Raw genomic sequence first — 13,289 nt, forward strand, 5'->3', positions numbered from 1 at the left:
TCAAATAGACTCAAAATGTATGCAGTATAGACTTTGCTGATTTTCATTGATCAGCCTGAGAACATAAACAAACAAATAAATTCACAATACATTGTTTTGATCAGTATAAAAGTACCTTTGAAAAAGACAATAGTTTTCTTTTGGAGGGCTTGTTTTTATACACCAAACTCTGTGCTGTTATCTGTATATTTGAAATCCATTTGCCTCTGGTAAAATTTTATGATCATTTGCAAACTCAGAATAATTTTGGAAATCTCTGTCATAGCCATCATTTGCATAATTGCAGGTATACTCCCTGCACTGAAACCTAGGTTTGCTTGTACAGGAACAAAGCTGAAGAATTACAGCTGATTATAGCACATAATTCAATACATTGCTATTTATTAAGTATTGTATTATGGTTGTCTTAGTTTTTCCAATTAAAACAGAAATATTCTCAATGAAATACAGTGGCAAACTAAACCTTACTTTGAAGTATGAAGTGTCTTTGTTCTAGCCATATATATCTGAAAGCAGTGATCTTTTAACGACATTGTGAATTAATGTTGGAAGTTAACAATTCATTTCTGACCTCCATCTTGAAATCGGTCAATCCAGGAGGCTCCTGGAATACATTGGCGATAACTTCCTTTTCTAAGTGACAGAGGAGCCAATGAGGAGAGGTGCTATACTGGACCTTGCTCTCACCAGCAAGGAGGGGCTCATGGGGAATGTGAAGCTCAAGGGCAGCCTTGGCTGCAGTGACCATGAAATGGCAGGGTCCAAGATCCTTAAGGCAGCAAGGAACGTGCTCAGCAAGCTCACTGCCCTGGACTTCAGGAGAGCAACCTTTGGCCTCTTCAGGGATCTGTTTGGTAGAGTATCATGGGATAAAGCCCTGGAGGGAAGATGGGCCCAAAAAGCTGGTTAATATTCAAGCAGCACCTCCCCCAAGATCAGGAGCAATGCATCCCAACAAGAATGAGGTCAGGCAAAAATGCCAGGAGGCCTGGATGGATGAACAAGGAGCTCCTGGACAAACCTGAACACAAAACAAAATCCTACAGAGCGTGGAAGCAAGATTACCCTGGGAGGAATTGTCCAAGCAGCCAGGGACCAGGTTAGAAAAGCTAAAGCCCTGATAGAATTAAATCTGGCCAGGGACATCAAGGGCAGCAAGAAAAGCTTCTATAGGTACATCGCTGATAGAAGGAAGGCTAGGGAAAATGTGGACCCCATCTGGAAGGAGAGGGGAGATCTGGTTACCTGAGACGGGGAGGATGCTGAGGGTACTCAATGACTTTTTTGTCTCGTTCTTCACTGGCAAGTGGTCCTGCCGCACTGCAGAAGACAAAGGCAGCAACTGAGAAAATGAAGAACTGCCTGCGGTAGGAAAAGATCAAGTTCAAGAACATCTAAAGAATGTGAAGGTGCACAAGTCCATAGGTCCTGATGAGATAAATCTGCAGTCCTGAGGGAACTGGCAGATGAGGTGGTTAAGCCACTCTCCATCATATTTGAAAAGTCATGGCAGTCTGGTGAAGTTTTTAGTGACTGTAAAAGGGGAAACAAAACTCTCATATTTAAGAAAAGAAAAAAGGAAGATCCAGGGAACTATAGGCCAGTCAGTCTCATGTCTGTTCCTGGCAAGATCACGGAGCAGATCCTCCTGGAAACTATGTTAAGGCACATTGAAAATAAGGAGGTGACGGGACAGCCAGCATGGCTTGACTAAGGGCAAGTTGTGCCTGACAAATCTGGTGGCCTTCTACAATGGGATTACAGTGTTAGTGGATGAGGGAAGGGTGACTGATGTCATCTATCTGGACTTCTGCAAAGCTTTTGACACTGCCCTGCATGACATCCTTGTCTCTAAACTGGAGAGATGTGGATTTGACAGACGGACTGCTCTGTGGATAAGGAAATGGCTGGAGGGTTGTACACAAAATGTTGTGGTCAGCAGCTTGATGTCCAAGTGGAGACCAGTGTCAAGTGACATTCCTCAGGGGTCAGTACTGGGATCGGCATTGTTTAACATCATTGTTGGTGACATGGACAGTGGGATTGCGGGCACTCTCAACAAGTTTGCCAAAGACACCAAGCTGTGTGGTGTGGTCAGCATGCTGGAGGGAAGGGTTGCCGTCCAGAGGCACCTTGACAGGCTTCACAGTTCCACTCATGCAAACCTCATGAAATTCAACAAGGCTAAGTGCAAGGTCCTGCATGTGCGTTGAGGCAATCCCAAGCACGAGTACAGGCTGAACAGAAAATGGACTGAGAGCAGCCCTGAGAAGGACTTGCGGGTGCTTGTTGGATGAAAAGCTCAGCGTGGCCCAACAATGTGTGCTTGCAGTCCAGAAACCTAACAGAATCCTGGGCTGCATCAGAAGTGTGACCAGCAGGTTGAGGGAGGTGATTCTCTCCCTCTGCTCTGTTTCCATGATACCCCACCTGCAGCATTGCATTCAGTTCTGGGGCCCCAACAAAAGAAGGACATTGGAGGAGGGTCACAAAGGTGATCAGAGGGATGGAGCACCTCTTCTGTGAAGACAGGCTAAAGCGGCTGGTGTGGATCAGCCTGGAGAAGAGAAGATTGCAGTGAGACCTTATTGGAGCCTTCCAGTACCTAAAGAGGGCCTGCAAGAAAGCTGGAGAAGGACTTTTGACAAGGGCATCAAGTGATAGGACAAGGGGTAATGGCTTAAAACTGAAAGAGGGTAGATTTAGATTAGGTACTAGGGAGCAATTCCTCACTATGAGGCTGGTGAGCCCCTGGAAGAGGTTGTGCAGAGAAGTTGTGGATGCCCCATCCCTGAAGGAGTTCTAGGCCAGTTGGATGGGGTTTTGAGCAACCTGGTCCAGTGGAAGGTGTCCCTGCTCATAGCAGCCAGGGTGGATCTAAATGATCTTTAAGGTCTCTTCTGACCCAAACCACCCAATAATTAGAGCACCAGTTACTCCATGCATTTTTGTTATCGTGTTCCAAAATATGATAACAGAACAGAACACAATAAAATCAACAAAAGTAATAAAGTATAATTTCAGAATTGAATTTGTGTTTTAGAAGGAGCAAGATTAGTACATGGAAAGCAAAGGTATCATTTAGGTTTGATAGAAGACCTTGCATCTTGAAAATCATTGAATCACAAGTGTAATGAGAAACTTCAGGAGCAGTAGTGGTCACTTCCACTAATAAAATTGTGCAGGCTAGGATTCATATTTGTAAGGATCACTAAATATAGGCATTTGGCACATGGAATTTTGTCTCAGATGTTATGTCAAAGTGTTCATTTAACATTTATTTTGACACCTCATTGTTCAGCTGTGAGAGAAAGAATGAAGCCTTGCTTGATACCTGGGTAGATATTCATACAGACCACACTGTTTATATTTTAATGACTCTTCTATCTCGAGAAAGAAACGTAGAGAGGTTTTACAGGACAGTGACACTGTTTTACTCTTTTCAAAATACCTATCTGTGGAGTATACCAAGAATTTTGATTCTTCTACCAGTTAGTCCAGCAACTGTCTCAAAGGGTAGCTTCACCAGGAAAGGGTTTTGGGGGGGATTCATTTGGAAAAAAATGGAAAAAAACTTTCTGTCCACTTTGTCAGTGACAGCAGTCTTTCTTATGCATGATAAAAAGAGTCCTTCCCCTTCCATGTGCCTTCCCCTTTTCTGGGACAGACTGCAAAGGCAGTTTTTAATTCCTACTACCACATGATAAGCATAGCTTACTGTTGTTTTCCCAGACAGGGAAATGTGTCTATATTAGGATAGAATTGTTGGTACCTTTATTAACAGAATACATCTTTTATTACTGAAAACACAATTTAGATGAACAGTCCATGATTTGAATCACACTGCTGAAATTACCTGATTCCATAGGATCTTTCTTTTCATAAAGGAGATAGTTGACTTCTAGCCATGCAACATATTGTCCTGTTCTTATTTGCATAATTATTTAATTAATTTTATTTTAGATTCCAGAATGTGGTGTAAGAATTTTTTTAGAATAAATTAGAAAGTAAACAAGTGACACTTTAATGGTGTTTTACCACAAAGGAAAAAAAAAGGACTTTCTATCTGTAGTGCAATTTTCTGCTCTGAGAAGAGAGATTAATTTTTCTGCATGCTTAGAATATTTTAGTTCATTCAGAAATTAATAATAAATGCAATAATAGATGATCTCATGACAGTGAACCAGAGTATGAAATTTTTACTACTTTTTACAGAGAAATGACTACGTTTCTCTGCAGTTTGTGGATAGCTCCATAAAACATGGATATATTTTTATATTATTTTTAATATATTTTTACTATCTGTGGTAAAAATTTCTGTGCTGTTTGTTCAAAAATGTTCACTTTACAGGAAATTTTATCTATAAAGCATAGTTAGTACCGATTTAATAAGAAACTACTTTTATTGAATTTACTCTTAACAAGAAAGATACAATGCTTTTCTTAGTTATTGTTTTGATAAAAGGTAATAGGGAGTTTTCAATTTGTATTGCATTTCAGCATTACATATTCTTTATTTCAATCATCCCAGTAGTTTCATCACAAATACTGCCCTTTTTTCTGTTAGACTAGGAAAAGAATCCATAAGATAACTGTTCAAAGTTATTGCAACAAAAATCCACAGTGCATGGACTGATTTGTAAAGCTTTTTTTTTAAAGCGTCTCTCTCTCTCTCTCTCTCTCTCTCTCTCTCTCTCCCCCCTATTTTTTTGATGTTCAATACAAGCAGGACATTTAATACATCTCCAACAGTAGTAAATAGAAAGCAATGGCAAAAAAATAGCATGGTCCCAAAAGGGCAGTCACAAGGTCCTTGAGATCACCTTAGATTCTGTCATTCGGTTTTCATGTTTTAGTACGCGAGTTCTTTAAAAATGGATAGTCTCTGTCTCTGGTCTTCTTGCATGCATATTGAAGTAGGTGTCTGTGTTCCACAGTCATGAAGTTATGCTGATTTAAATCAGCCTAGAAGCTTACTGGGCAGATGGATATATCATACCAAACTTCCCAGTGGTCTGGAAATCGTCCAACAAAATGCACTTGAAATTAGAGATGACAGAAAAGGATGCAGTTTATTACATGCTTTGCATTTCCATTTACTCTTACTCTCAAAATTTATATGGTGATTGAAAACCATGAGAAAAAATAGTTTTGCTTAGTCCAATTCTAGGAAGAGTCAGAGGCTGAAGAAAGATCTTATTTTATGCAAACATATCAGAAGAATGCCTAGCAGAAATCAAATCTCATTAGCTTTTTGCTGGTAGCTAGACAGGCAAAGAGAAAAGCAGCTCAGGAAGAAATGAAGCACTGAGGCAATGAAATAGCACTGCATCAGCATTTTTAGTGAGTTAAAAAGATACAGTAGTTTTGTACTTTAAATTTAGATTAGTCAGTTCTTTCTCTCGTGAGGTATCAAGGTGTCCATTTCTGCCAGATTATAATATTCCAAGATGGATTTATAGTTTATTTTCCTTAGTATAACATTTGTAAACTGAACAGTTAGTAACTGAACAACAGCCTTACAGGAGGCATAGGCTTACCTGATAGTCTGATATATTTAAAATAGCTGTGAAAAAGTTGGCAAAAGATCATAATAGTTTCAGTGTTTTTTTGTTAATAAGGAAACTTTTTTTTTGTCTATTCACTAAGTACATGATAGCTCAAAGTATTTTTCCTCATGGCATATTTTCTTCAATTTGAAGAAATGTTCTGTGTAAAATTTTTCCCTTGGCATAAGATTAAACCATAGACATAAACCATAGACTTAATTGTTTATCTTGAAATACTGCAGTTTGCAGGATGGGTATTGTATTTGCCATAAATTAATACTTTTCCTGTATTATATACTCTCTGTAAAAAACATCAGCAAGGGGCAATATGTATCTTCGTTATGATGCCTAATACATCTGTCGCATCAAAGCTTTACATTATTTATATACTTCAGTCAAAGGACCATGACACAGTCCTATGTCTACATCTTCTTGAAGCATGATGGTAAAAGTGTTGGAGTAGTAAAGAAAGTAGCTGTTTAGCAAAAGTTACAAACTCAGCTGGATAGTAGCATGCAGTATATGTATAATTATAGGTATAGTAGTGTACATGTATTTTTTACCCAGTTGTTTTAAGATTGAAAATGTAATCTGAGTTGCCAACATCCTGGAGACCAAACAATAATTCACAGAAGAGAAATATTAATTGGCTAAATGTATCTCTTTTGATATTTTTTTTTTCTTTTCATCATCAAATTATTAACAAGAAGATTGAGCTTTCCTTGTCCAGCAGATGCTTCCTTCGAAGACAAAGTTTTTCCAAAAGAAATAATCTTCTACCTTTTAACATTGTATTTTTTCTGTAGCTGGGTTTCTTGCCTTTCAATTCACTTTAAGATAAATAATTCATTTACAAGTAGAAGCATGTGTCTTATGCCATTTATGCAATGGTCTGTGAAGCCCTTGTATGTTTTTAAACACTTATTAAAAAGTCATACTAACTGGGATGTTAAAAAAGGCAAATTACATATATCAATACATTTTTTGCGTTAATACTTTAAAATAGCTTATAGAAATCAGCTACTTACCTGTTATTTATATCATTTTCTCTGTAAAGATAGCAGTGTGATAAAATTTTTTTGTCAAAAAAGTGTGATACAAGTGCTAACAAAGTAGTGCAGATTCCGTCTCCCTGTCTGTGATAGTCAAATGAATGCTGTTATTTTCACTTATCAAATAGATCCTTGTGATAGTGTTACATGGAAAATTTCAGATTAGAGAGATTGTTGGAACAGTCATTGTACTGTTAAATGCCACATAAGCTTTTAAATCTTGTCATTTCCAAGTCCATAGTTTAAGAAGTTTTGTTTGTTCTAACATAGTATGGCAGTATTGCACATACTGATGACAAAAAGGAAAAGGAGAAATAAGAGGGAGGATAACGCTGTGGTTAATAATGCTTTTTAGTTGTTGTTGGGGGGTTTAAATTGGTACAATCCATTATATATCTGTGATTTATTTTCTAGAATTGAAAAAAAAATCAGTAGGATAATAATTGCAGTAAATGTACAAATGCTATATAGCAACCATTTATAAAAAAATAATTTTGAAAGAAATCAGGTGGCACCCTGATCCCATCTACATACAGGTATAAGCTGGCAGCTGCATTCAGAGGTTTACTATTTCCTTCACAAAGGGAAAGTTTTTTGGATAGTTTTCATTCTGTTCTGGGCTTAAATTAGTACCATTATTCTGGAACTGCAGTTTACATTCATCATTCCTCTGCTGCTTTTATCTCTTGAATTGAACTGTTACCTTCTAGGATTTGGGAATTTATTTATTATACTTAATATTTAACAACCTACTTCTGGTTCCTTCAGAACTTGCACTTACAGTTTTCCTAATCCATCTCTTATTTCCTAACTTGTCTCAATGTTAGTGACTGTAAAACACAAAGCAGTAGCAGTTCTTTTTAATCTTTTTAATTCTAGTTTTTTATGATTTGCAGATGGACCTAAATGTATTCTCCACATCTAGCTGAACTCACCCAATTAATTATTCCTATATTAAGTTTTTGCTACTACTTTGTCTTTGTGCCTGCATTGCCTGTTTCTAGTTCAACAGCATCATTCTTGTTCAGCTGCACTACCATGCCTTTGAGTGGAATGTGATGGTGATAACCAGGTCATCATCTACCATTTGCAAAGTGCATTAAAATAATTAATCACTAATCAAAAGCTTTCCACCTGGAAGACTGTGGTGTCACTGAGCAAATTCATGATGCCATGAATGTTGCATATGTAGGAAAATTTTGGAGTCTTACAGTGGCAAGAAATATAAAATAGCACTTCACAATTCAGGCCTGATTATTTCCAGAAGGTGTGTGTATAGCCTTATTTAACTTATTTAAATATACCATAATGACTGAGGACCCTTTGTTGAGACTTAAAAGAGCTTTTATGTCTTAAAACTTGGCTATAATAAAATCAAATCAAAGTGTGGTACTCGGTAATTTTTCAATATGTGCATTAACACTGGAATGCGTTTTGTGCCTGTAAGCATATAACCTATTCCCTTGATGACAGGAGAGATGCTGTCATCTATCTTGAATCCAGCTCTATGCATATAATTACAGCAGTAGTCAACTGTAAAAGAATTACTCTTTAATTGAAAAATGGAACTAATATTTGTCTCCTACTATTGGTGGCCTGAGTTGTTAATTCTGACTTCTAAGCACAGAGAGGTTAGAGATTTTTCTTTGTACTGTTCCTACTGCATATTAAACACCAATAGGGGTCATCTTCAAAATTTAGTAGAGATTGTTCTGACTTCCTGCATATCACAAAAAAAAAAACCCAAACCAAACCTGGCTGTGTTTTTTAAACAAGTTTTAGAGGTTTTATTAAATAAAAATATTTTTTCAGTTGACTTGACAACCGTGTATAATGTCAGTGGGGTTTATTTGACCAAGGCTCTTTGTCAAAATACTTTTAAACTGAGATTATTAAAATACAGTTTAGTTGCATAGTGTGAGTTGAAATATTACTAATATTTTAGTTAGGGAATGCATTCCACGGGACGATTCCTGCTTTCATATTGTATCTGCTCTTACACAGTCTTTAACTAGAATGGGTGGAGCATTTTTATATACCAGTGAAAAAATAACACTTCTGTTCTTAAAACAGATTTTGATGTATTTCCATATAGATACGATCTACTACTTGCTAAAGTGCAGCATCCTCATCTTTGTTAATTATGGGTTTTTTCATACTATTATAAAAGTTATCCTCTTACTCTTGTCTTCCTCCCACTTACACATGGTGTTGTTTTACCTTGCATGATGTTGAATGATCACAGCTGTGGGAGAAAAGAGCTTATAGACAGACAGGGCAATGTGCCCAGTGCTAGCATAATAAATTCTGTAGGAAGAGCACAGAACAGCCCCCCACACAAACACAGTTTCTGCTGTGCTTTTGTTTCAGTGAAGGGATGTAGTCTCTTTTGCGTAGACGGTACAGCAAGGAAGACTAGAAAATTCCATGACCACCAGTGTGAGCATCAAATATTGTTATATCCTTGCTTGTTAATGAGGAAGTAGATATATGTGCTTGCACTACTTACTCTTTTGCTGGATAGGGAGATAGCAATGACCGTTCAACTTTCTTTCACCACACATATAATGTGATCTGGTGGAAGAAATCAGAAGTTAGTACTACTGCATATCTACTTTTATGTGCTCTTGTAATTGATACGAGGTCAGATAGAAGTAGATAGTCATTACCATGCTATAGAAGAGATCAGTGGTACATACTGAGGAAAAGATTTCTGAGAATGTTTAAGTGCACATTCTGTTGTTACTTTAGCATACCCTTCACATATTGTCTTGCAATTTAATCAGTTGATGTTCACATAATGACTTGTACTTTCCTTTTAAAGTAGCTGTTCATTCTGGTAGTTGAAGGCTTCAATAGTGTTCTTCACTGCTTCCCGGGTATTTTGTTAGGTGTACTTAATTTGGAGATGGAAGTGCATTGAGGAATGAATACCATTGAATTAATGTAGGTATTTTGAACTGCATTTGGATATCAAAGCAGAACAGAAGTATTCTAAAAGTATAGCAGCTGAAGTACTAGAAGATGGTTGGATTTATTTTTTTTTTTTTATTAATGCTTAATGTTGCTGATATACACAGTTGTTAAAAGTACATTTTTTACCACATCTTAACTTAAAAGGCAATGTTGTCCTCAGCATTCATGTACTAATAGACTGTACAGAATGCTTCTGTGGTAATAGATTGGAAAAAAAGGTTACACTACTGTTTGTATGTAATGGTGGCTAGTGGAATTGGGTTTTGAAACAGCAAAGATCTTGGTTCAGCTCAGCACACATTTTTCTGGGTGATTTTACAGACTAATTTGTGACAACGTCTGACTTCAAGAATTGCTCTGCAGAGTGAATGGGAAATAATAGTAATCAGAAATTATTTGGGGGGAGGGTATTTCTAATTTTTAAAAAATGTTTTAAATATCACATAAATGTGTTAATTCCCACTGCATAAATGGGAGCCATTGATTCTATAATAATTTGTATCAACAAGATTTTGTGTACTTGTATATTGTAAATGCTTTATTTCAAACCATAGTGTATATATGATACTGATAAATGAGTACTTTTGCAGTAGAGTTGTAAGCAAAATCTATTTCTTGTGCAGGCAGAAAACTGTCATTAGACTTTCTGTGTCTTCTTCCATAGTTCTAGTGGCTATAACTATGGAGATAAGAACATCTTAAATTCTGCATGTGAGGCATGTAAGGAAGCAAGAAACGTGCAAAGTCATTTTCAAGTAGTTGTTTTGTCCCGTTCAGACAGTTCAGGAAAAGGCAGAAGCTAAGATGAGAATCAGAAAGATTTGTTTCGCAACTAACAAAATTACCCAATTCCTGCAGAGGCAGCTGTTCCAGTGCTCCAGGTTGTGGGGTGTAAATGTCTCTGTGAAAGACTGACACTCTGATAGGGAAGATAAAGCCCTACACAGCCTTTAAATCCATTTCATTAGTAAACATAAGGTATTGCATCTTGTAAAACAAAACAGAATTTGATCTAGTCATGGGGGGGTTTGGGGATAGAAAAGAAAAGTGAACTGGTGTTTTTGGTGGCAGGTGGCAGACCTCTTTTGCCCTTTGGCACTGCAGTGTTGTGAAATATGGAGAAGCATGATGTACTCCAGTTTTTCTACAAAAGTGGCAAACTTCTATCTGTGCAGTCTCTAAGCAATTTGACTGCTCTTTGGCTGAAGGAATCAAAACAAGGTATAAAGCTTTATTCACTGTAAAGTTTTGCTTTTCTGCAGGGCAGACTAGGGCTGCAAAATTCCAGCACTGCTGTGAATCAAGTGCTCTGCAAAGTAGTCCCACGCTCATTTACAAATCTTCAAAACCAGCTGAGAGTATTTAGTTTCTCTTAATGCCAGTCCACTTTGTGTGGATACTTAACGTATCCACTTAGCTAATTTTGAAAACTTTAGTTTTATTTAAATCTACCTTCTTTCTTCCTCACTGTTTGCTGGTTGTGTAAATGAGAGTGGACAGTGAGCTTTCAGTTAAAGCAGAAACTTCAAGGAGATTTTTCATAGAATTTTTCATTTCAGTGCCCTGTGTGAGAACTCACTGGAATGCCTACAATGTTAAGTCTTTAAAAGCAAAATCCATTGAATTGCTTCCTCAGTGTTATTTCTAACAGTAGATTTAGGTGATTTTTTTTAGATACAATAATAATACATTAAACTAGTAAGCATTTTACTATTCTATAAAATTTCAGCAAACCAGTTCCGTATGGAATTAAGATAGAGTCACTGCCAAAATACTGAATGATTCACTGATCTCAGAAAGTAAATTCCCAGTATTTTTGTTACCCATTAGCGAGAGAAGTACAGTTCTTTAAGCCTAAAGTAGTTGTGCAGTTCTGAACATTCAAAAAGTTGTCTAAAGTGTATACTGAACAGCTGATTAGTATGTAATATTTCTCATCAAATGAATGAGGCTTCACTTTCACCTCCAGGATAGAACTGTGCTCCTTACACAGTTCAGGTAATTCTGTGAAAGGTGTGGAAAAAAAATCATGAGAGATTTCGTGTAATATACATGAGGTTTTCATAGCCTCTTGCAAGTGTTTTAACTTACAAACATTTAGAAAACAACTTGTTATTTTGTTGTGCTTTGGTTTACTTTTAATAACTTCAAAATTCAGCATGGGGATCAACCACGACAATGACCACCCATCCTGTGCAGATGGCCTCCACATCATGTCTGGGGAGTGGATTAAAGGACAGAATCTTGGGGATGTTTCGTGGTCTCGGTGCAGCAGGGAAGATCTGGAAAGATTTCTCAGGTATATCATTCAAGAAAAAGAACTCTTACTGCATGTCATGTATAAATAGTTGCATAAATATCCTGAAATAATAAGTTTTCAATATTTTTTTACCACTTCTGTGGGAGATTTGTGTTTGCATAATCCATTAGAATAATCTAAGTAATCATGAACTGTGTAGCACTTGACTGATTAAAATCTGTTTTCAGCAAATACTTGTATTTTTATATTTTCATCTGTTAATTATATATACATTATACATGTATATAACTTTATACATGTGTAAATATGTTTTTAAAATATTAAGATGCTGTGTATTGAGGACTATTGGACACTGAGTGACCTATGAACATTATGTAGATTCTCTGATCTATGTTGTGTGGTTCAATATCAAGCCATGCAATATAATTACACTATGTTAATTTTTTAATAGATATTCAACATGAGATATTTAATAGAGAACAGTATGCCTAGAAACCAAATGAAAACATTTAGTTTTAGTCTATAGCTATTAAAAGTGATGTTTTCCCTGAAGCTCTGTTGCTTTATTAAGTTTATAAATGTATCTGTTGAGAATTTACTTACAACAGTTAAGCAGTCCCCAAAATGTCTGCTTTATGACACTGGAATAGTTAGTATAAGTTGTGTCATTCTGACACATTTGTATTGAATCTAGACAGAAATCAAACCCATGACTTGATGTGTTAAGTGGTTTAAGTATTTTGAAATATTTTTCTTCAGTTTTTGAAAGTTAAATTTCTTACTACCAGCTTAGAAATGTATGATTTTTAAATGTGTGTATATATATGATCAAAGTGATTAATCTGAGGTCCTGCTAGATGTGAGAACTAAACTACACAGCTGTTTATGCATTATAAGTTGTCTACTTTTTTATAATTGTCTAAACCTCTATCCAAACTTTAATCAGTTATTTTACACTAAAATGTTGTCTAGGGCTTTCATGAAATTCCTATTATAGCTGATAAATTATATTGTCTTTCTGCACATGTGCAACATCAGAACACACTGTTAACTTATATCAAGTAAGCCATATTAATTTATATGGAGTCATTTCTCTGAATGACAGCCCAATGCTGAGAAATTATAAAATCTTAAGAGTCCATGTTGTTCTAATATCAAATGCATGTTTAAGTCAGCATGACAATCAGACTTTTTAGTCTTTTGCTCAGTGTACGAATCTCTGCATATTGCCAGGTCAAAGGCCAGTAACTGTCTGCTACAGACGAATCCTCAGAGCCTCAATGCTGTGATTATTCCCTCCAAGCTCCCAGGAATGACATACACTGCAGATGAACAGTGTCAGATTCTTTTCGGACCAACTGCATCCTTTTGCCAAGAAATGCAGGTAAGGATGGTTGTATACTTCAGAAAATACACCTACCAACTCACTTTTCTGTCAGAGATATTTTTGTG

General features: G+C 36.5%; 1 protein-coding gene across 3 annotated transcripts in view; it reads left to right on the plus strand.

The window, feature by feature from the left end:
- ADAMTS19 (ADAM metallopeptidase with thrombospondin type 1 motif 19) overlaps positions 1-13,289 on the plus strand; it is a 150,762-nt gene that overhangs the window by 76,338 nt on the left and 61,135 nt on the right. For all 3 annotated transcript variants that reach the window (XM_056325473.1, XM_056325472.1, XM_056325471.1), the window contains exons 9-10: positions 11,736-11,876; positions 13,071-13,221. In XM_056325473.1, the coding sequence (XP_056181448.1) occupies positions 11,736-11,876; positions 13,071-13,221 (292 nt within the window). The remainder of the gene's footprint in view (positions 1-11,735; positions 11,877-13,070; positions 13,222-13,289) is intronic.

This window comes from Falco biarmicus, chromosome Z (assembly GCF_023638135.1).
Source record: "Falco biarmicus isolate bFalBia1 chromosome Z, bFalBia1.pri, whole genome shotgun sequence".
Classification (NCBI taxonomy): Eukaryota; Metazoa; Chordata; class Aves; order Falconiformes; family Falconidae; genus Falco; species Falco biarmicus.